The sequence below is a fragment of the Protomyctophum parallelum genome, assembly GCF_964188405.1.
Source record: "Protomyctophum parallelum genome assembly, chromosome: 17".
NCBI classification, from domain to species: domain Eukaryota; kingdom Metazoa; phylum Chordata; class Actinopteri; order Myctophiformes; family Myctophidae; genus Protomyctophum; species Protomyctophum parallelum.
This window is the reverse complement of record NC_139719.1, coordinates 42,629,218-42,652,541: the sequence shown is the minus strand read 5'-3', so window position 1 is coordinate 42,652,541 and position 23,324 is coordinate 42,629,218. Positions and strand designations below refer to the sequence as shown.

The 23,324-nt window shown below is 45.0% G+C and overlaps 1 protein-coding gene across 2 annotated transcripts in view; it reads right to left on the bottom strand.

Annotated features, from left to right (window-relative positions):
* mapk8b (mitogen-activated protein kinase 8b) overlaps positions 1-23,324 on the bottom strand; it is a 102,943-nt gene that overhangs the window by 6,948 nt on the left and 72,671 nt on the right. For both annotated transcript variants that reach the window (XM_083788154.1, XM_083788155.1), the window contains exons 5-10: positions 22,212-22,377; positions 16,889-16,960; positions 14,902-15,084; positions 12,873-12,997; positions 7,692-7,755; positions 3,547-3,624 (exon numbers count right to left, since the gene is read on the bottom strand). In XM_083788154.1, coding sequence (XP_083644280.1) covers positions 3,547-3,624; positions 7,692-7,755; positions 12,873-12,997; positions 14,902-15,084; positions 16,889-16,960; positions 22,212-22,377 — 688 coding nt within the window. The remainder of the gene's footprint in view (positions 1-3,546; positions 3,625-7,691; positions 7,756-12,872; positions 12,998-14,901; positions 15,085-16,888; positions 16,961-22,211; positions 22,378-23,324) is intronic.

The following is a 23,324-nucleotide window of genomic DNA, read 5'->3' as shown; positions in this document are numbered from 1 at the left end:
ACAATGCAGTTCTGTCTCTCTGTCCCACAATGCAGTTCTGTCTCTCTCTGTCCCACAATGCAGTTATGTCTCTCTGTCCCACAATGCAGTTCTGTCTCTATGTCCCACAATGCAGTTATGTCTCTCTGTCCCACAATGCAGTTCTGTCTCTCTGTCCCACAATGCAGTTATGTCTCACTGTCCCACAATGCAGTTATGTCTCTCTGTCCCACAATGCAGTTATGTCTCTATGTCCCACAATGCAGTTCTGTCTCTGTCTGTCCCACAATGCAGTTCTGTCTCTCTGTCCCACAATGCAGTTCTGTCTCTCTCTGTCCCACAATGCAGTTCTGTCTGTGTCTGTCCCACAATGCAGTTATGTCTCTCTGTCCCACAATGCAGTTCTGTCTCTCTGTCCCACAATGCAGTTCTGTCTCTCTGTCCCACAATGCAGTTCTGTCTCTCTGTCCCACAATGCAGTTCTGTCTCTCTGTCCCACAATGCAGTTCTGTCTCTGTTTGTCCAACAATGCAGTTAGTTCTGTCTCTCTGTCCCACAATGCAGTTCTGTCTCTGTCTGCCCAACAATGCAGTTAGTTCTGTCTCTCTGTCCCACAATGCAGTTCTGTCTCTGTCTGCCCAACAATGCAGTTCTGTCTCACTGTCCCACAATGCAGTTCTGTCTCTGTTTGTCCAACAATGCAGTTAGTTCTGTCTCTCTGTCCCACAATGCAGTTCTGTCTCTGTTTGTCCAACAATGCAGTTAGTTCTGTCTCTGTCTGTCCCACAATGCAGTTATGTCTCTCTGTCCCACAATGCAGTTCTGTCTCTCTCTGTCCCACAATGCAGTTCTGTCTCTGTCTGTCCCACAATGCAGTTCTGTCTCTGTCTGTCCCACAATGCAGTTCTGTCTCTCTGTCCCACAATGCAGTTCTGTCTCTCTGTCCCACAATGCAGTTATGTCTGTGTCTGTCCAAAAATGCAGTTAGTTCTGTCTCTGTCTGTCCCACAATGCAGTTCTGTCTCTGTCTGTCCCACAATGCAGTTCTGTCTCTCTGTCCAACAATGCAATTCTGTCTCTGTCTGTCCCACAATGCAGTTCTGTCTCTGTCTGTCCCACAATGCAGTTCTGTCTCTCTGTCCAACAATGCAGTTATGTCTCTCTCTGTCCCACAATGCAGTTCTGTCTCTGTCTGTCCCACAATGCAGTTCTGTCTCTCTGTCCCACAATGCAGTTCTGTCTCTCTCTGTCCCACAATGCAGTTCTGTCTCTCTCTGTCCCACAATGCAGTTCTGTCTCTCTCTGTCCCACAATGCAGTTCTGTCTCTCTGTCCCACAATGCAGTTATGTCTCTCTGTCCCACAATGCAGTTCTGTCTCTCTGTCCCACAATGCAGTTCTGTCTCACTGTCCCACAATGCAGTTCTGTCTCTGTTTGTCGAACAATACAGTTAGTTCTGTCTGTCTCTGTCCCACAATGCAGTTCTGTCTCTGTTTGTCCAACAATGCAGTTAGTTCTGTCTGTCTCTGTCCCACAATGCATGTATGTCGCCACACACCACCTCTTATATCACTACAGCGGTACAGACGTCACATGAAGCCTACGGCCAATCCGTGGAGACGACGTGTAACGTCGGCCAATGAGGGAATCCGATGGATGAGCTGTTGATGTCATTGGTGTAAAAGCACTGGTTCATACATATATATATTCCCATTGACAATTAATGGAGAATTCACGTCATATGTGGACGAGCAAATCGACTTGTTAAGAGCGCCCCTCACTTCACACGGGTGTGATATATGCTCTGCGTCCAATGTTGAATGAGTTCATAGTGGTTAGACTGATGTTCCCTCTAATTATTTTTCGCTCTGAGCAAACACTCAAAACTGCTGAGCAAACATATGTCACCTTGACACCAACTTTCCAAACTTTAGATAATGCGAATTCTACAACAGGTCGTTTCGAGGAAGCAATCTGATTGGTTGAAACTGCTTCTAGCCGTGGATCAAACCAGCACCATTCACCACCTAATCAAAACAAAGAATTCAGCTGCTCTGTTTTCCCAGAGCGCTAGCAAAACTCGGTGGCTAGGCTAGCTAGTTTCTTGGGACATTTGTGGTCGTAGTGACATGTGTCATTAAAAAAAAATACTTTTTCAGCAATTTTCTTAGTTTTAAGGGTAACTGTTGCAATATTACACTTGAGAGTGTGGTTTAACAGGGCGGCGGTGGCTCAGGGGTAGAGTGCCTGGATGGTAACCGTAAGGTTGCCAGTTCGAACCCGGGCTCCCCCAGAGTTACTGTCGAAGTGTCCTTGAGCAAGACACTGAACCCCTAATTGCTCCCGATGTGCTAGTTGGTGCCTTGCATGGTTTCCGCTGCCATCGGTGTATGAATGTGTGTGTGAATGGGTGAATGTAATGCACAATCTCTGTAAAGCGCCTTGGATAAAGGCGCTATATAAATGCACCATTTACCATTTTAACATGATTATTGCCACTTCAGTGATGCTTGCGGAACTCGACGATATTGCTTAAGTGAGCGCCCCTCACTTCACACAGGTGTGACTTTTGCATAAATTGATTTTGGTATAATGAGTGAATCAATGAATAGTTACATAAGGTTACGCAATACAAGTTACAACATTTTCATTTTATATCAAGGTGGTAGGCTAGCAATTTTAGGAATATTCAGGTAGTCTATATCAGTTGTTCTCAACCTTTTCAGGCTGTGACCCCCCCAAAGTAATATATATTTGAACTGGGGACAACCTCACCCAGACAAGCAACAGAATGGTTCCACAGATACATATTGTGAAAATAGCCGATCCACAAGCTCGTTGTGAACTTGTAGATCGTCTATTTACACAATTGTTGCCTCTTACTTATATTATTTAACAATCTGGCCAAAGTTTGACCAGTTTTTTACAGCATGATAGATGATTACTTTTTTTTTAATATATATATATTTTTATCCCACGATTTTGTAACCCATTTTTCAATTATCTAATGTGATCCTGGGCTCTACACACCCTCCACCAACCTAGTCCCCATATATGGTGGACAAGTTGCTCCTTTACACCTGACAGGGGGGAGTTTCCCTGGTTGGACGTAGCGCATGGAAGGAACACGTTATTCCAACCAGTTCCTTTCCCCTCCATCAGGCGCCCCGGCTGGCCAGGGGGAGGCAGTATAGAGACCAGGATTACTGCATGTTTTTTGTGAGGGTACCTACCCTAGGGGACACGGGGAGAACATGCACCCACAGCGTACCGAGCGGGAATCGAACCCAGGACATTTACTTTTGATGCAGTAATGGTCTTTTTTCTTTTTGAGCCTTTGAGGTATAATACAAGTCCTTAAATTGTCACTTCACTGTGTGATCTGCATGCTAGCTCACACAATGCGAGTGTCGCATTGTGCGAGCTAGCTTTTCTTGCCATTTCTTGCCAATTCTTTTGATCACGTTTCAGATGTGTGAAAATCCTCTTTAAGTCCAGGTGTTCTTGTACAAGCAGTGGAGCTCTCTCAAACACACACCATAAAAACAGAGACCAAAGTCCACTAACCTAAAGAAGGCGGCTGTCCCCTGATGACGCCATTCTTTGTTCTCTCCTCCCAGTCAAATACCTCCTTGTATATACACTCTGGAAACACACACACACACACACACACACACACACACACACACACACACACACACACACACACACACACACACACACACACACACACACACACACACACACACACACACACACACACACACACACACACACACACACACACACACACACACTTTACAATTTAGGCATTTAGCAGACGCTCTTAATCCAGAGCGACTTACATTAAGCAAGAACAAAAAAGCATGGGAATACATCACATAAAAACATTTATCAAGAAACATGTGTAAGCTAAGAAAGTAACAGTGGAATATCTATATAATGAAACTATACATATAAACTATACATATATACTACTATGCTATACATATGTACTATGACGTGCTATGACTACATACAATGCAATTATAGTGCTGTCTACATAACATGGTATAAGTCTGTATCAAATGCTATCTAAGGGGGTGGGGCAAGTGCTACGGGCCATGATGGAGTCTGAAAAGGTGGGTTTTCAGACTACGGCGGAAGATTGGGAGTGATGCTGCAGTTCTGACTGCAATGGGAAGTGCATTCCACAGTTTTGGAGCCAGAAGGGAGAAGAGTCTGGGACGTGTGGAGCGTTGTCCCGGCGTTTTTAGTGAGGGTACTTCCAGCTTCCCTGAGTTGGCTGATCATGTATGTAGTGTATGAACCATTACAGGTCCATTTGGTTACATTTGAGACCCTACGGATGTGCCATTTGTAAATTAGCTAAGAGAAACCTGACGAGTGTACCGTTTGTGTGTGGAACGAGCTTCTATTTTTTTATTTTCTTTGTTTGTTTTCTTGGAAAAAAGAACACGATGGGAACTATGCACAAAACAATTTCACCCACTTTTTGTACGAATCTGACAATACAGCCGATTCTGATTTGTACACACGGTCCGAGTTAAAGACTTTGCTGTGAAGACCTTCGTCAGTTCCATCCGTTATAAATTAAATCACATTTAAGTCAAAGTTACCATTAATCTTAGTATTATCTGCATATTATGATCCCGCCGTCTCGGATTAAGCGTTTCAGGTGTGCAGTCTTGTGGATTACCGTTTCGGATTACGTGGTTCAGAGTCGTAATCTGGGATTACGCCTTTCAGGTCGAGTATGGTGGATTATTACTGCAGTGTTCTGCACGCGTCAGGTCTGGATTATTACTGCAGTGTTCTGCACGCGTCATGTCTGGTGTTACTGCAGTGTTCTGCACGCGTCAGGTCTGGATTATTACTGCAGTGTTCTGCACGCGTCATGTCTGGTGTTACTGCAGTGTTCTGCACGCGTCAGGTCTGGATTATTACTGCAGTGTTCTGCACGCGTCAGGTCTGGTGTTACTGCAGTGTTCTGCACGCGTCAGGTCTGGTGTTACTGCAGTGTTCTGCACGCGTCAGGTCTGGTGTTACTGCAGTGTTCTGCACGCGTCAGGTCTGGATTATTACTGCAGTGTTCTGCACGCGTCAGGTCTGGTGTTACTGCAGTGTTCTGCACGCGTCAGGTCTGGATTATTACTGCAGTGTTCTGCACGCGTCAGGTCTGGTGTTACTGCAGTGTTCTGCATGCGTCAGGTCTGGATTATTACTGCAGTGTTCTGCACGCGTCATGTCTGGTGTTACTGCAGTGTTCTGCACGCGTCAGGTCTGGATTATTACTGCAGTGTTCTGCATGCGTCAGGTCTGGATTATTACTGCAGTGTTCTGCACGCGTCAGGTCTGGTGTTACTGCAGTGTTCTGCACGCGTCAGGTCTGGTGTTACTGCAGTGTTCTGCACGCGTCAGGTCTGGTGTTACTGCAGTGTTCTGCACGCGTCAGGTCTGGTGTTACTGCAGTGTTCTGCATGCGTCAGGTCTGGTGTTACTGCAGTGTTCTGCACGCGTCAGGTCTGGTGTTACTGCAGTGTTCTGCACGCGTCAGGTCTGGTGTTACTGCAGTGTTCTGCACGCGTCAGGTCTGGATTATTACTGCAGTGTTCTGCACGCGTCAGGTCTGGATTATTACTGCAGTGTTCTGCACGCGTCAGGTCTGGTGTTACTGCAGTGTTCTGCATGCGTCAGGTCTGGATTATTACTGCAGTGTTCTGCACGCGTCAGGTCTGGTGTTACTGCAGTGTTCTGCACGCGTCAGGTCTGGATTATTACTGCAGTGTTCTGCACGCGTCAGGTCTGGTGTTACTGCAGTGTTCTGCACGCGTCAGGTCTGGTGTTACTGCAGTGTTCTGCACGCGTCAGGTCTGGATTATTACTGCAGAATTCTGCATGCGTCAGGTCTGGATTATTACTGCAGTGTTCTACCACGCGTCAGGTCTGGTGTTACTGCAGTGTTCTGCACGCGTCAGGTCTGGATTATTACTGCAGTGTTCTGCACGCGTCAGGTCTGGTGTTACTGCAGTGTTCTGCACGCGTCAGGTCTGGTGTTACTGCAGTGTTCTGCACGCGTCAGGTCTGGATTATTACTGCAGTGTTCTGCATGCGTCAGGTCTGGATTATTACTGCAGTGTTCTGCACGCGTCAGGTCTGGTGTTACTGCAGTGTTCTGCACGCGTCAGGTCTGGTGTTACTGCAGTGTTCTGCACGCGTCAGGTCTGGTGTTACTGCAGTGTTCTGCACGCGTCAGGTCTGGTGTTACTGCAGTGTTCTGCACGCGTCAGGTCTGGTGTTACTGCAGTGTTCTGCATGCGTCAGGTCTGGTGTTACTGCAGTGTTCTGCATGCGTCAGGTCTGGATTATTACTGCAGTGTTCTGCACGCGTCAGGTCTGGATTATTACTGCAGTGTTCTGCACGCGTCAGGTCTGGTGTTACTGCAGTGTTCTGACCGCGTCAGGTATGGTGTTACTGCAGTGTTCTGCATGCGTCAGGTCTGGTGTTACTGCAGTGTTCTGCATGCGTCAGGTCTGGTGTTACTGCAGTGTTCTGCACGCGTCAGGTCTGGATTATTACTGCAGTGTTCTGCACGCGTCAGGTCTGGTGTTACTGCAGTGTTCTGACCGCGTCAGGTCTGGATTATTACTGCAGTGTTCTGCACGCGTCAGGTCTGGATTATTACTGCAGTGTTCTGCATGCGTCAGGTCTGGTGTCTCGGATTGTAGATTTCAGAATGAACTTCTATTAGACAATTATGATGTCACGTTTACACTGTAAACACGCGGGCTAGTGCATTAAGGTTTTGCAAACGGTATAAAAATAATATTGATTCTTGGTTTTGGCAGCAAATTTAGGTTTCAGTTTTAGTCTCTTGAATAGTTTTCATTTAGTTTTAGTCACATTTTAGTCACCTGGAATGTTTTAGTGTTTTAGTCTGGTTTTAGTCGACTAAATCTACATCGGCTATTTTCAAGCATGCAAACAAGTGTAAAAATAACTTGTCTTTTACTTTAATATACTGGATCTATTGTCCACTAGTTCTTAACATTTTAGTATTTCAGTTTATTATTATTCATTATTAGTTTTAGTCATCATAGCTTAGTTTCCATTTAGTTTTAGTCAGTGAAACAAACAGGTAGTCGACGAACATATTTCACCAACACTGTGTGCCAGCCTCCACTGAGTTAACAGGAAATTATGGACACTGTATTTTGCCCGTAAACATCAAGTTTAGCAGGCATATACAGTTAATATACGGTAATATTTTAACGGGAGTTTACTGTAATATGCACATCCGTATTCCATGCTTTTTGCGCAGTGCTCTGTAGCGTCTAGTTAGGATCATGTTTCTTTCTGACTGTCAGTTTTAGATGTGAAGCTGACGTGAAGCTACAGGCTGTAGGGAGGGCAGGGCAGCCTTACACAACATACTGCAGACTTACAGTACTGCTGTCACAACATCAGAGAGCAACTGTATCTGGGAGGAGAGGAGAGGAGAGGAGAGGAGAGGAGAGGAGAGGAGAGGAGAGGAGAGGAGAGGAGAGGAGATGGGAGGGGAGAGGAGAGGAGAGGAGAGGAGAGGAGAGGAGAGGAGAGGAGAGGAGAGGAGAGGAGAGGAGAGGAGAGGAGAGGAGAGGAGAGGAGAGGAGAGGAGAGGAGAGGAGAGGAGAGGAGAGGAGAGGAGAGGAGAGGAGAGGAGAGGAGATACCTTTCCACTCTTCCACTGTGTGCTCTCTCTCGTCCAACTGTTTGTCTGTGATCTTGGGTGGAGGCTGAAAAGAAAAGAGATGACGCAAACGTGAAACATTCCAAACACAGAAACTCTACGTATCTGCTGTAGGCCTACTGTACTGTACTGTACTGTACTGTACTGTACTGTACTGTACTGTACTGTACTGTACTGTACTGTACACAACACCCCATGACCTTTACACATTTATTTATCCGCGGACGGAGCAACTGGTCGCGGTTCAACCTCATTGAATCTGAGGAAGACCTGCTGGGTTGATATACAACACTCAAAATAATAAAATAAAATCATAAGCTAATAACCCATTTTGGGCAGGAACAAACCCCTTTTGGTGTTGTTTTACCCGTCTGTAAAACAACTGCCCTCTCCAGACCACGAATGTAGCATTTACTGCACGGTGAAAGAAATGCAAATGCCCCCTTTTTTCCCCCAAAGTCTCCTGAACTTGGAACACAGCATTTTTGCGTTGAACACATTTGTTTCTAAATCCATGTCGTTACACCTCCATCTCCACTAGCTAAAGAGTGCTGGGTTGCACCCTGAAAATAGCCGATCTACAAGCTCTCAACTGTGAGCTTGTAGATCTGCTATTTTTGTCCACAAGTGCCCTCTTACGGGATGCCTCTCTAACACGCGTGCCTGGCGTTAACTAACAAAAACACACAATACTTTAAAGGATTTAGCCCGACAACAACAACAACGGCATACAATACAGGTACAGTATGCCGAAGTGGAGGTCGTTTGAAATGACAAACATTTAGAACCCACAGCTGTGCACCATTAATGACATAGAGTCGAGTGTTCCCGAGGGGGGGGAGGGGGGGACTGGCATTGACGTATCGTATCGGCTCGCCAAGTTCACGCTCGATCTTAACGCAGAGGGCTAGCCGGCGGCGGCAGATGCTCTCAATTAGCGGCGAGAAGCGACCCCTTTCAATCACTACAACAACACCACAGCTGGGTGAACACGACAGTATGGCCACTGTCTCCTATGGACTCTTATCTTCTGCTGTGTGGCCACTGTCTGCTATGGACTCTTATCTTCTGTTGTGTGGCCACTGTCTCCTATGGACTCTTATCTTCTGCTGTGTGGCCACTGTCTGCTATGTACTCTTATCTTCTGCTGTGTGGCCACTGTCTGCTATGGACTCTTATCTTCTGCTGTGTGGCCACTGTCTGCTATGGACTCTTATCTTCTGCTGTGTGGCCACTGTCTGCTATGGACTCTTATCTTCTGTTGTGTGGCCACTGTCTGCTATGGACTCTTATCTTCTGTTGTGTGGCCACTGTCTGCTATGGACTCTTATCTTCTGTTGTGTGGCCACTGTCTGCTATGGACTCTTATAGATAGATAGATCTTTGTCATTGCAACGTGTACAACGGAATTAAAAGTGCCAACCAATCAGTGCATCATATCACAAAAAAAAACATACAAGCTAAAACAAAACACACATGACTTCTTGTTATTGCACAACCCCAGCAGCACTAATGCACAAACATGTAATTTTAAGCTGTTATCGCACAACAAACCCTTATTGCACTTAAGATAGCAGGAAAAAAAAACTAAAATGTGTCGCAGCAACAGATCATTTTTTAGCAGCATTGAGTGCAACTACCGCTGTGGGATAGAAGCTGTTACTGAATCTGTTGAATATGTTATCTTCTGTTGTGTGGCCACTGTCTGCTATGGACTCTTATCTTCTGTTGTGTGGCCACTGTCTGCTATGGACTCTTATCTTCTGTTGTGTGGCCACTGTCTGCTATGGACTCTTATTATCTCTCCACTGGATTGACGAGAGAAAACACGCGGCCATTCTCTGCTCCTCTCTGAGGCCCTGGAGGAGGCGTATAATGTCAAAATAATGCTTTCTGAGTGGTGCTAGCCACTCCTACAGACGGCAGTGTGTGTCCCTGGCTGGCTGGCTGGGTCTGTCTGTCCGTCCGTCCGAGCACGGAAATAGCGTTTGGTTGACCACCAAGTGTCACTGTTGTGCAGCCACAGAGACACATGCACGCGTGCACGCGACGATATAGAAACATTGGTTTTCAGAGAAACGGAGTTAAAGGGATTGTGACATTAAAAAAAAGGTTTTGGAATTGTTCTTATTTCTTTTAGGTTTTCTAATCTCAATTGCACCCAAAAAACATGAACTTTTAACATTCAGTAGATTTTCTGTGATCTGGGGTTTTCTGGCTCAAACTGGTGCTCTGATTTTCCTGCTGTTTGTGATGCAAGATCCTGCAAATCCCATATATGTCAATGGGATATGCCAGCAGATGTCACTGTTTTCACTGTGTTGCCTGTTTTCATTGTAGCTCAAAAGGCTTCCAAACCCCAAAGAAAACTTCAGACCACAGAAAATCCACTGAATGTTCAAAGTTCAGGTTTTTTGGGTGTAATTGAGGTCATAAAACCTAAAAGAAAAAAGAAAAAGAAATGAAAATGAATGTCATAAAACCTTTAAAAAGGTTTTCCACACCGGCGACGGCATAGAAACACTGCTTCAGTGACTTACTGTATACTGTATATATACTGTATACAGTATACTGTATATACTGATGCACGCTTCGACACACACTGGATTACTCTGGTGGCCTGACTGTTACAGACTATCTGTCTCTGTCTCCCTCAGACGCACGCACGCCTCTACGCACGCCTCTACGCACGCACGCACGCACGCCTCCACACACGCACGCACGCCTCTACGCACGCACACAGGCACGCACACACGCCTCTACGCACCGACACCTCAAAGCCACAACATTTGCATTCACAGCAGCGACCGTGCTGGGAGAGGAAAAGTAAATCAATGCGTGGAGATAAGAGCTGTCCTCCCTCCCTCTGCGCCAGACGGAGATATAATGCATTTAGGCCCCCGGAGGAGCTCCATTCTATACAAAACGTATTCTAAATCATGACAAGTTTTCTGAAAAAAACCTCATGTTTCTATTTGTCAGTAAAAACCTCATGTTTCTATGTGTCAGTAAAAACCTCATGTTTCTATGTGTCAGTAAAAACCTCATGTTTCCATGTGTCAGTAAAAACCTCATGTTTCTATGTGTCAGTAAAAACCTCATGTTTCTATGTGTCAGTAAAAACCTCATGTTTCTATGTGTCAGTAAAAACCTCATGTTTCTATGTGTCAGTAAAAACCTCATGTTTCTATGTGTCAGTGGTGAAAAAACCTCATGTTTCTGTGTCAGTAAAAACCTCATGTTTCTATGTGTCAGTAAAAATCTCATGTTTCTATGTGTCAGTGGTGAAAAAACCTCATGTTTCTGTGTCAGTAAAAACCTCATGTTTCTGTGTCAGTAAAAACCTCATGTTTCTATGTGTCAGTAAAAATCTCATGTTTCTATGTGTCAGTGGTGCTCAAACATTTTCATGTCCAGGACCCCCAAAAAATATCTGTATTTGGCCACCGACCCCCCCCCCCCCCCCATCTGAAAACATGGTGTTCCAGCCTAGGGACCCTCACCCCCCAGAAGCAAAGATCTGAGTTAAAAACGTTCACTCTGAAAGAATATATATTCAAAGATTTGCGCCACATTTTCACGATTTTTCAAAAATAGCAGACCTACAAGCTCGTAGCGCGGCACTCAGTGCCGCGCTATGAGCTTGTAGATCTGCTATTTTTTCAATAGCTAAACTATAATAATGCTTACAACAATGAAAAGGGGTTCCCGTCCAGAAGGGGATAATGCGTTTTGCACACAGTTGAGCTCCGAGCACAAAGCGGCACCTCTCAAGGCCAGAATGTCTGTCTGTACGAAGAGGAGCAGTGCAACATTTAATCAATTATAATCAAATAATGAATTGTAATAAAAAAAAAAATGCGGGAAAGAAATCAATGTTTTTGTCTTTTGTCTGTACAAGTCCTCCTCCCTGGCCTGTGTGTGCGTGTGTGTGTGTGTGTGTGTGTGTGAGTGTGTGAGTGCGCGTGTGCGTGTGTGTGTGTGTGAGGGTGTGTGTGTGTGAGTGTGAGTGTGAGTGTGAGTGTGAGTGTGTGAGTGTGCGTGTGTGTGTGTGTGTGACACACATAGCTGCATAATTGAGCGGAGGCACCACTCAAAAAATTGCAGAGAGAGAGAGAGAAGAGCTGCTATTTGGCTATTTTCTAAAATGTTCCTGTTATGACAAAACATATTAACGGAAATGATTTGTTTGGCTAAGCACGGAATGTGACGTATGAAAGGGCTTTTTACTAGTTTATTAGTCGACTAGTTGTTTAACAGTTTAACTAGGCCTACCTATTATGCCACATTGGTGCCTATATACCTGATCTTGAAGCCTACAAGAGCGTTTATTAAACAAACATTGAACTAAAGAATTGAGTTAAACCTGTGTATAGGAGGGGCTTAGTTAGCGCCCCTGCCCTCCCTACAGCCTGTAGCTTCACATCTAAAACTGACAGTCAGAAAGATTCTACAAAAGAATGCTTTCTAAATCAGGAGCTCTTAAACATTTTCGTGACAAGGATCCCCCCCACCCCCCTCCCCCCACGGGAGTGCTACAGTTTGTTGTCCTAAAAGCTGGAAGTGAGTTCGTAGCGGGTTCCCTCAACACATTTCCTGAAACGTTTTACAAGAGGATGTTTGATAATAATGATCCCAACCCTGAATTTGGGGTTTTGACTTTTGTGTTCTTTATTTGAACAATAATTGTAATGTAAATGTAATAATGTGTGGTTAAAAAAATGTCAAGAACAAAATGGCTGAGAAGAAAAGGGTCTTCACTCATAGCAGTAGTTTTATTCAGATCACAACGTTTCGGTCTAAACTGAAAGGTCTGAAGGTCGTTTAGATCGGAATAAATCTAATGCTATAAATGAAGACCGTGTGCGGGACCCTTTTCTTCTCATGATTGTTATTTGGTTGCCGGCTCCGACGTACCTGTCCTAAGGTGTGCACAAGGCCTTTTCGCTACAAAGAACGAAATGGCTAAAAGTAATTTTGCACAAATACACTTTTTTATGGCAAAGCCATTTACGAGGGCAAGAGCTTCTCCAACAACAAATCATGCAAGAAAGCCATTGCAAACCTACAGTGGGAACCTAGTTCAGTCACACCCCCCCCCCCCCCCCAGACCCACACAGTGGTACATGCCCCCCCCCCCCCCAGTGGTACACCCCGTCTTACCGCCTCCACTTCGGTGGGGTCGTACCACACGTTGATGTAGGGGTGCTGCAGCGCCTCGTCCACAGAGATCCTCTTAGACGCGTCGATTACCAACATCTTGGAGAGCAGGTCACGGGCCTGGCTCGCTACAACACAACATAACACAGGTCAACACAACATAACAACACATTACAACACAGGTCAACACAACATAACAACACATTACAACACAGGTCAACACAACATAACAACACATTACAACACAGGTCACGGGCCTGGCTGGCTGTAACAACACAACATAACAACACATTACAACACAGGTCACGGGCCTGGCTCGCTACAACAACACAACATAACAACACATTACAACACAGGTCACGGGCCTGGCTCGCTACAACAAGACAACACAACAACACATTACAACACAGGTCACGGGCCTGGCTCGCTACAACAACACAACATAACAACACATTACAACACAGGTCACGGGCCTGGCTCGCTACAACAAGACAACACAACAACACATTACAACACAGGGCACGGGCCTGGCTGGCTGTAACACAACAACATAACAACACATTACAACACAGGTCACGGGCCTGGCTCGCTACAACAACACAACATAACAACACATTACAACACAGGTCACGGGCCTGGCTCGCTGTAACAACAACACAACAACACATTACAACACAGGTCACGGGCCTGGCTCGCTACAACAACACAACACAACAACACATTACAACACAGGTCACGGGCCTGGCTCGCTACAACAAGACAACACAACAACACATTACAACACAGGTCACGGGCCTGGCTCGCTACAACAACACAACATAACAACACATTACAACACAGGTCACGGGCCTGGCTCGCTACAACAACACAACATAACAACACATTACAACACAGGTCACGGGCCTGGCTCGCTGTAACAACAACACAACAACACATTACAACACAGGTCACGGGCCTGGCTCGCTACAACAACACAACATAACAACACATTACAACACAGGTCAACACAACATAACAACACATTACAACACAGGTCACGGGCCTGGCTCGCTACAACAACACAACATAACAACACATTACAACACAGGTCAACACAACATAACAACACATTACAACACAGGTCACGGGCCTGGCTCGCTGTAACAACACAACATAACAACACATTACAACACAGGTCACGGGCCTGGCTGGCTGTAACAACACAACATAACAACACATTACAACACAGGTCACGGGCCTGGCTCGCTACAACAACACAACATAACAACACATTACAACACAGGTCACGGGCCTGGCTCGCTACAACAACACAACATAACAACACATTACAACACAGGTCACGGGCCTGGCTCGCTACAACAACACAACATAACAACACATTACAACACAGGTCACGGGCCTGGCTCGCTACAACAACAACACAACATAACAACACATTACAACACAGGTCAACACAACACAACACAGGTCAACACAACACAACACAACACAACACAACACAACACAACACAACACAACACCACACCACACCACACCACACCACACCACACCACACCACACCACAACACACACCACACCACATGGACAACAGTGAGGCAGACAGACAGAGGAACGCCTCCATTCCCATGTCGTGTATCGTCAAGTCTCTACATCAATATTACTTTCATGTCACGGACGCCCAACATTGATTTCAGCCACAGACAGAGATGTCCCGATCCGGCACCGATCACATGAGTCTCAAAAGATCCAAATCAGGGGGGGAAATATTGGATTATTATTGACGCGACCCTCTATGTTTATCTCTGACTGTTTAGTCAGTCAGAGATTCATAGATTCATCTTTTGGCGAAACATGTTCTCCCCAGAATTGGGGGCAGTGTGGTGGTTCCAATGGTTAAGGGACGTCCCACCTAAAGCAAGAATGGCGTCTGTCAGTATCTCTCTCTAATCCTTTATTCTAAAAATCACGTGGGGTCCCCACTGCTATGGGGCAGGAGCAGGCACACGTGTGTGTGTCTGCGTGAGTGACTGACCTTTCAGCTTGTTGTGTTCGGAGTCGGCGGGGAACAGCACGTCGGGGAAGAGCTTCTCGAAGGTGTAGCCGGCGTAGCGTGGCCGGTTCTCCACGTAGGTCCTCACCGATTGGTTGAGCTTCATCAGGAAGTCCTGCGACGGCGTGCCCAGCTGCTCGATCACCTTGTTCCATTGGTCGATGTCTGGCGCCGGGCGGCGGCGTTAAGGAAAGAGAGAGAGAGAGAGAGAGCTCTGCGGACACGCTGGACACTACGGCCAGCTTGGACACTTCAGGGCACCGTTATACGGCACCGTTTCACCCAAACAGTTTGTGTGGGTCACGGCGGACCACATTTTATGGGGTCGCGAGAAAATGGCTCATTTTATCTCAGTTTCCTACATTTAAAATATAAATTAAATATATATATATATATATATATATATATATATTGATGATATTTGAAAAGTTGAAACGAATAAAAGTCACTTTTTCCATCAATTAAACAAAATTCAAACATTTTTCAAAAGTAGGTCTATTTCATGACTAAAATAAAAATCTAATAATTTTAATAAATAAATGAAATGGAAAGTTTATGAATGTTTATGACATGAAGGTCATTAATTTTGTTCTCATGTTTCTGTTATACCGAGGTTTATTTAGGTTTAAATAAAATGGTTCATCTTCCTAAAGTTTCAATGTACAGGTCAATATTTCCATATGACTTATGTGTTTATATACCTTGCAAATGGATTCGGAGTGTCTTCCAAAATGCCAAATTTTTAACCTCTGCCCCAAATGTTACAGAATGGCCTGTTATAGCGCCACCAGGAGGCCGACTTTTGTAAACGTGGTGAGTTGTGATCCCTAGTGCAGCACTGTGCTAGCTGCCTGACTACAGACCTACTGTGCTATAGCTGTCTGACCACAGACCAAGTGCATCCTAGTGCAGCACTGTGCTACAGCTGTCTGAGTACAGACCAAATGGATCCTGCTGCAGCACTGAGCTAGCTAGGCCAAGTGCATCCGATCCTAATAAAACATTGTGTGCCGTCAGTGACACCGCCCGCCGCGTGCTGACCTGGTGTTGTTCCTGAAGGGCTACAGGAGCTGCTACAACAACAACAATGCTGGAAATAAAACACCATAGTTCTGTGTTGTAACGACAGTATAGGCCAACGGAAAACACACCACACTCACTGGGACAAGAGTTTAAAACACACGACACTCACTGGGACAAGAGTATGTCGTCAGTGTTGTTGTGTGGAAACCTCTTATCTCCAATGTTTTCTTTTCCCCCCCGTTTGTTTTGGTAAATGAACGATACATAAGTCTGATCAGTGTCTCACACACTGATCAATTAATTTGGGTGCCCACCTGTGTCCAGTTTCCATGTATAACACTCTGGTTTCACTCCAGTTTTCATTTCATTTCACGCACGACACTCTGACACTAAGACAACAGTGTGCAGTCCATGCACGCTTTCATTTCAACCAAACACTGATTTTCATCCATTTTGGCGATTATTATAACATATTTTTATTCATAATTGAGGCGTGAAATATTTTCTTTTCTTTTCTTTTTTTTGTGTGAAATTAGCCGATCTACGATGGGACACATTGGGAGATTGTAGATCGGCTATTGCTATATTTCTACATGACACTGTTGTGTGACAATGGCTAAAATGGCCCATAGCACTTACTTGCTTTTGTTCTTGATTATTGTAAGTCGCTCTGGATTAAGAGCGTCTGCTAAATGCCTAAATTGTAAATTGTAAAATGATGCCTTATAAAAAAGAATACTTCGTCGATATATTAATGAAACACACAAAAAATAATCTCATGATTCATTCGGCGTTTGGTTGGAATGGAAAACGGTGCCTGTGTGAACATACATGACACATGGTCAGACCCCCGGGCAGATGGTACTTTTGGGGGGGGGGGGGGGGGGGGGGGGTCCCAGGTGCTTTGGGGGGGGGGGGGGGGGGTGGTCCCAGGTCTTAAGGATACGATCAGTCCCGGGGAACAACACACTACCCCGGACCATTTCCGCCATGATGCAACCAACTGACCAGACATCAACTGAAAACATGGGGAAAAAATGGACAAGAACCACCAAAAAACATTAGCATGCAGGACTCAAAACAAAACAAAACAAACCCCCAATGAAACAAATAAATGGAACAAAATAATTAAAAGAAAAGTCAAAACATCTACCAAATGGAGAGGAGCAGAGAAGGATGATAACAGTACGTTTGACTGGCAAAAAGATTACAAATAATAATGATAATAATGATAATGATAATAATAATGAAACAGTCTGGCATGCAGTACCATGCATGGGTCAGTGTCCCACAAGGCTTAGCAAAAAATGTCAAAAAATCTGAAAGATGTGAAACACTGTATATAGTGATATTTGATTAATTGATTTGATGACCATGTTATATAACGTGACCCGTGGGTGTCCATTTAAATGGGAGGATCGCTCACATCGAGGTTGACCAGATGAAGAGCCTTGGCTCGAAACGTCGTCACTAAAGTATAACTTTTGGAGCAGATGAGTGTGCGGGTAAATTTATCTTTTTCTGATGCTACTTTTTGAACCCAGCACCTCTACCAAGTGATGTGAGTATTCTATTAGTTTTAGCAAGAAATGTGGACATGAAGTTTCCAGCCAACTTGAAGGGGCATAACGGCACAGACAACAACACACACACACACACACACACACACACACACACACACAAGCTAACCAGAGCGACAAGTTAGCTAATAGTTTGTAGTACATCAGAGTTGGACTAGTCACTAGTGAGACACTGACCACTGGAACAGAGTTGGACTAGTCACTAGTGAGACACTGACCACTGGAACAGAGTTGGACTAGTCACTAGTGAGACACTGACCACTGGAACAGAGTTGGACTAGTCACTAGTGAGACACTGACCACTGGAACAGAGTTGGACTAGTCACTAGTGAGACACTGACCACTAGAACAGAGTTGGACTAGTCACTAGTGAGACACTGACCACTAGAACAGAGTTGTACTAGTCACTAGTGAGACACTGACCACTGGAACAGAGTTGGACTAGTCACTAGTGAGACACTGACCACTGAAACATGATGAGAACATAATAATAATGATGAACATGGGGAAAGCATTTAACACCCTCGCGCATCTCACCGCTATAGTCAGGTATGCAAAGTGAATATTACGGGGGTTGCTGGGAGTCTGCAGGGACCCACAGCATGGTCACCACAGGGGCTCTGACAGGGTGACATAATGAAAATACCAAAAAGTACCAGTAACGTCGTGATTCTTGTGTCGTTTTCCAGTTTTGCATGTGTTTATGAGGTGACAGTACTTCCATTAGACCCCTTGGTGTGGTTTTTATGTGCAATTATGTATTCCCTTTGTATTTAGGGTTTCTTCCTGGAGGCTGAAACCTTGACAGTCAAATGTGCCAATAATAATAATAATAAATAAAAATCACAATAGCAGCCCCTCCCCTAACCCCTCGTCCTTTATCAAAGCACAACAGCTGTGGGTGCGGCTTCAGTTCAGGTGGATCACCAACCATCACCACAAACCAGGCATACTTAAAGGTATATTCAGTGATTTCACTTAATTCAAATATCACTTATTTTTTTGTTTTGTTGTGATAATCCTCCCTACTATAGAGTGTGCTGGCCATAAAGTTCCTCCCTGTCCCCAGTTAACCCCTGGGGGTCAAAAAACCTTAGGTTTCGTTTTTGACTCTCTATCCTGATTGGACGAAAGGCTGGGTCCCACAGCCAAAAACGAAACCTAAGGTTTTTTGAGTGAAATCAGTGAATATACCTTTAATGAACTGGTGGGCGTCTCCACATAAAAACGTCATTTTAACAAATACTGTACACTTATTAGAAGAACAATAAAACCTTTCTCCTTATATAATATTATATAATAATAACACCTGATGATCATGTTGGAAAATGAGTGGGAAAATAAAAAAAATCACTGCACTCACAATTGCAACGGGAGCTTTACAACAAAGTGTGCGGATGTTTGAATCTATAACCTCCTATGTAGGTTAAACTGAAAACTCCCAACTACACACACACACCAAGCATTCCCTCCTGCTCTGTTCCTGGGATGTGGGCCATGCATGTTCTGTTCCTCGGATGAGGAATGCCACCCACCTACGACGCTCCCGAGGAAAAAAGCTGCATGGGAAGAACTAATGAGGGTGTCTCTCTCTCTCTCTCTCTTCTGCACCTCACTGGGATGAAAGAGAAAATATGCTGGAGATTCTATTTTCAGGCGGTGGCTTTTCTAGTGTGTCTGTCTGTCTGTCTGTCTGTCTGTCTGTCTGTCTGTCTGTCTGTCTGTCTGTCTGTCACCATGGTTAGGCGGAAGGAAGGTGCAGGGGGGGGGGGGGGAGAGGCGCTCTGTGTTTGCAGGTGCTTGTTCGTGTGTGCGTGCGTGCATGTGTGTGTGTGTGTGTTGACAGGCGGTGGGTGCGTGCACGTGTGAGGTGATGTGAGACATGTCTCGAAAGATTTTTTTATAGCATGCTTTAAGATGCACAAACATGCATATTTTGATGACAAAACAAATAATATTAAAAAAATGTAGGCTATTAGAACGGGAAGAAAAACATAAACTTTTTGGGTGTTATTTTTCGTTGTCGTTTTAGAATTGTTTTCCGTTTCAGAAGAAGAAGGACAACGGGCGGCACTCTCTCTCTCTCTCTCCGCTGCAGCAAAGCAGAAACCCCCAAGGATACAATCCCTTCCGGGAAAAAGGATTTTGTGGCGAACCATTTCCGCCATAATGCAGCCCACAGCCCAAATATCCACTACATACCGCGCAGCATGGAGGAGAGGGGTGTGGGGAGGGGAGAGGGAGAGGAGGGGAAGGTGATGGAGGAGGAGGAGGAGGAGATGGAGGAGGAGGAGGAGGAGAAGAGAGTAAGCAAAAGAAAGAAGCAACAAGTCAGCAGGAAAGATTAAGGTCAACAAGGTTTTTTTGTCGTTAGTTTTTTTTTAAAGGCAGGTTGGATCGAAGCTGGGCAGGGAAGGAGCACATATATCTCTAGTCTACACAGTAAAACCCCTCAGCGATAAATTCAATCTTCTGCAGCAGTCCTCGTTTAGACCACCTGTAGCGATCAACGTGTGCTAATCATTAACATAATCATTAACATAATCAGTCCTTCAAAATAGGAGCTCTGGGGGTGCCGGAAAGACATGGCCGCTTTTACTCTGAAACCCATGACCCGGAAACAAACCGCTAAATAAGTGTGCTTTACATTGCTATAGCTTACATTGCTATCGTTTTAAAGGTATATTCAGTGATTTCACTTAATTCAAATATCACTTATTTTTTTGTTTTGTTGTGATAATCCTCTCTACTATAGAGTGTGCTGACCATATAAGGAGTTCCTCCCTGTCCCCAGTTAACCCCTGGGGGTCAAAAAACCTTAGGTTTCGTTTTTGGATCTGTATCCTGAGGTCCCAGCCAAAAACGAAACCTAAGGTTTTTTGAGTGAAATCACTGAATATACCTTTAATTTATACAATATATAATCCAAAAAGCGTTCATATTTTGCGGGAGAGACGGATGAGGAGCAGAAATGAAGCGCCAGTATATATCGATCAGTTCAAAACCACAGAGAGCGCCCTGGATTAGGAGAGACGAGTCATTCTTTCTGCCGCGCTAACAGCTTAAGTCAACGGTAAGCTAACATGACTGCAGTGTATAGCATAGCGTAGCCGAAATGCGAACTGACAAATGTTTAAAAAAAAAGGAAAAAAATCAGAATATTCCTCTCTCGCCCGGTGTCATTGAGGATGCGCTAGGACGTTTACAGACGCCGTTATGTACCCCTCGGTTCGAGTCCCTACGACGTTTCTAGACATCCTACGGATGGAAATGTGTTAAAAACTCATGGTCTTTATACACAGCGAACTGCCAAATTAAAGTAAACTCCAGTGTCATTGTTTCTAACTGGAGCAGACGTAGAATACGCACATCGACAGGCTGGGTGCCGGACTAAATAAACTCCAGTAGGTATTGGGCCACACCACAAACCTGTGGTGTGCGCACTATTGTTTCTAACTTGCACGATAACAAACGGGGTGGTTCGGGCGACGAAACATGTTGTATCTACACATATTAACGGTAATTAATCCCAATTAAAATAGTAAAATCAACACAAAAGTTGAATATATTTTGACTGAGTCATGCACACAGCAGCCAGTGTATGATATTATCCATACACTGGCGGTTGTGGTACAGTACAGTGTATACAGTAACTCAATAAAACATTAAAACGGTCAGCTGTAGAGGTGGATGGATGGAATCCTCCAAGCAGGAAGTGTCCCACCATGCACTGCCCAACTTGCCAACTTCCTCCCCACGGAGCGGTGACCTTAGAGGAAGAGGGAGGCAAAGGTGCGTGTGTGCGTGCGCGCCTGTGTGTGTGTGTGTGTGTGTGTGTGTGTGTGTGTGCTTGTCTTAGTATTCTTGTAAGGATCAACAGTGCCGACACGTATTGTAGCATTTAAGACATTGTCCTGGTCCTCATGGTTTAACCCATTCATGACTGAGGTCGATAAAAAACAGGCCTCTAAATCCCAATGTCAAGGACACCCAGAATGATCTGTATTTGGCCATGGACCACCATCTCAAAATATGTTGTTCCAGGGACCCCCCCCCCCCCCCCCTAGAAGCAAAGATTTGAGTTAAAAACGTTCACTCTGAAATTATATATATATATATTCAAAGATTTGCGCCAACATTTTCAAGATTAAAAACAAAAAAATGCAGATCTACAAGCTCGTATAGCACGACGCCGCACTGTGAGCTGGTAGAAATGCTTCATCTTTCAATAGCTAAAGTATAACATAATGCTTTTTTGTTAAAACACAAAAAGGGTGAATGGGTTAAAAAGATTTGTGGAGAATTAGGCCTCAGGTTAATTGGAGAAAGGATTAGGCAACCATAGGTTAGTTTACAGGTAAGGTGTATATGTATGGGTTAGGATTGGGTTGGTTATGGCTTATATCGACCTGGTTTACGCCACAGCATTGCGTGCCGGAAAATAGCTATTTGTTTGCCCTTCTCAAAGCTGTGTGTGTGTGCTTGTGTGTGTGTGTGCGCGTGCGCGTGTGTGTTTGTGTGTGCTCAAAAACATCCCTGTGGGCGGGGCATGCATTAGGCCAAGCGTTGCTCAGCGTTATAAAAGGCATTAGCAGAGCAGCAGTAGTTAGTGGTGTAGTTCTGATCTCCATCGATCCAATTGGCCATGAGTCCATCAGGGGCTTTTTCTATTGGGTAACACACACTCACCGTTGGCCTGGTAGCCCATGCCCAGAATGACCTCGGGGGCGCGGTAGTAGCGCGTCACCACGTAGGGCGTCATCAGGAGGCCCGTGGCGGCGGTCCGGGCCAGGCCAAAGTCCAGGATCTTCAGGGTGCAGTCGGACTTCACCACGATGTTGCTGGGCTTTAGGTCCTGCGAGCCGGGAAACCAGAACCGGAGACGTGCATTAGTACACATACCGTTATATAGAAATCACTTCAATCAAAGAGGTAGGAGCGCACACCTAGAGTAGGGAGGTGCTGCTGACCACAGGACATAAACTTCAGGCCCTGAAGAAGGCAACATGTTTGTCGAAACGTGGGTAAATAAAACGTTTTCTTTTGGCATCGGGACTACGAGGTGTACGACCTCTCCTTTCCTTTTTGTAGAAATCACTTCATACACAGACAGACAAACACACACACAGACAGCGGTTCATTCAATTAATCGATAAGACAATAATCACATCCCTTGCCAATAATTGTATCGATACAGAGGCTACCATATTTGTCAAAAACATCTGCAATCTGTGGTCTAGGCCTCTGCAAAAGTAAATTTAGTAGGACACGCGGCCGTTATTAGAAATATAAAGGCATATTGCGATACACATCGTATCGTGGACTCTGTGTTGTGAAGTGATACATATCGATTGTGAGTTTGTATATGTAGGCAATACCCAGCCCTGCACGCAGATGGATAGTTGTATGTAGGCAATACCCAGCCCTGCACGCAGATGGATAGTTGTATGTAGGCAATACCCAGCCCTGCATGCAGATGGATAGTTGTATGTAGGCAATACCCAGCCCTGCACCCAGATGGATAGTTGTATGTAGGCAATACCCAGCCCTGCACTCAGATGGATAGTTTTCTGTGACAGTTGTTTGTATATTACTCACTTCTAGTAGCCTGGGGCACTGCACAGTGACAGACTAAACAACATTTATTAAGTTACACAGAGTAACTTTTAAAGGTGAAATTCATGGCTGCTGTCTGCAGATGGAGACAACAGAGATGGGCCTTTCTGTCACGCTAACCAGCGTGTACAACGTTCATTATCCATCCGTCGTCCAACCGTCTCATTTATAGATCTGGGATTTATT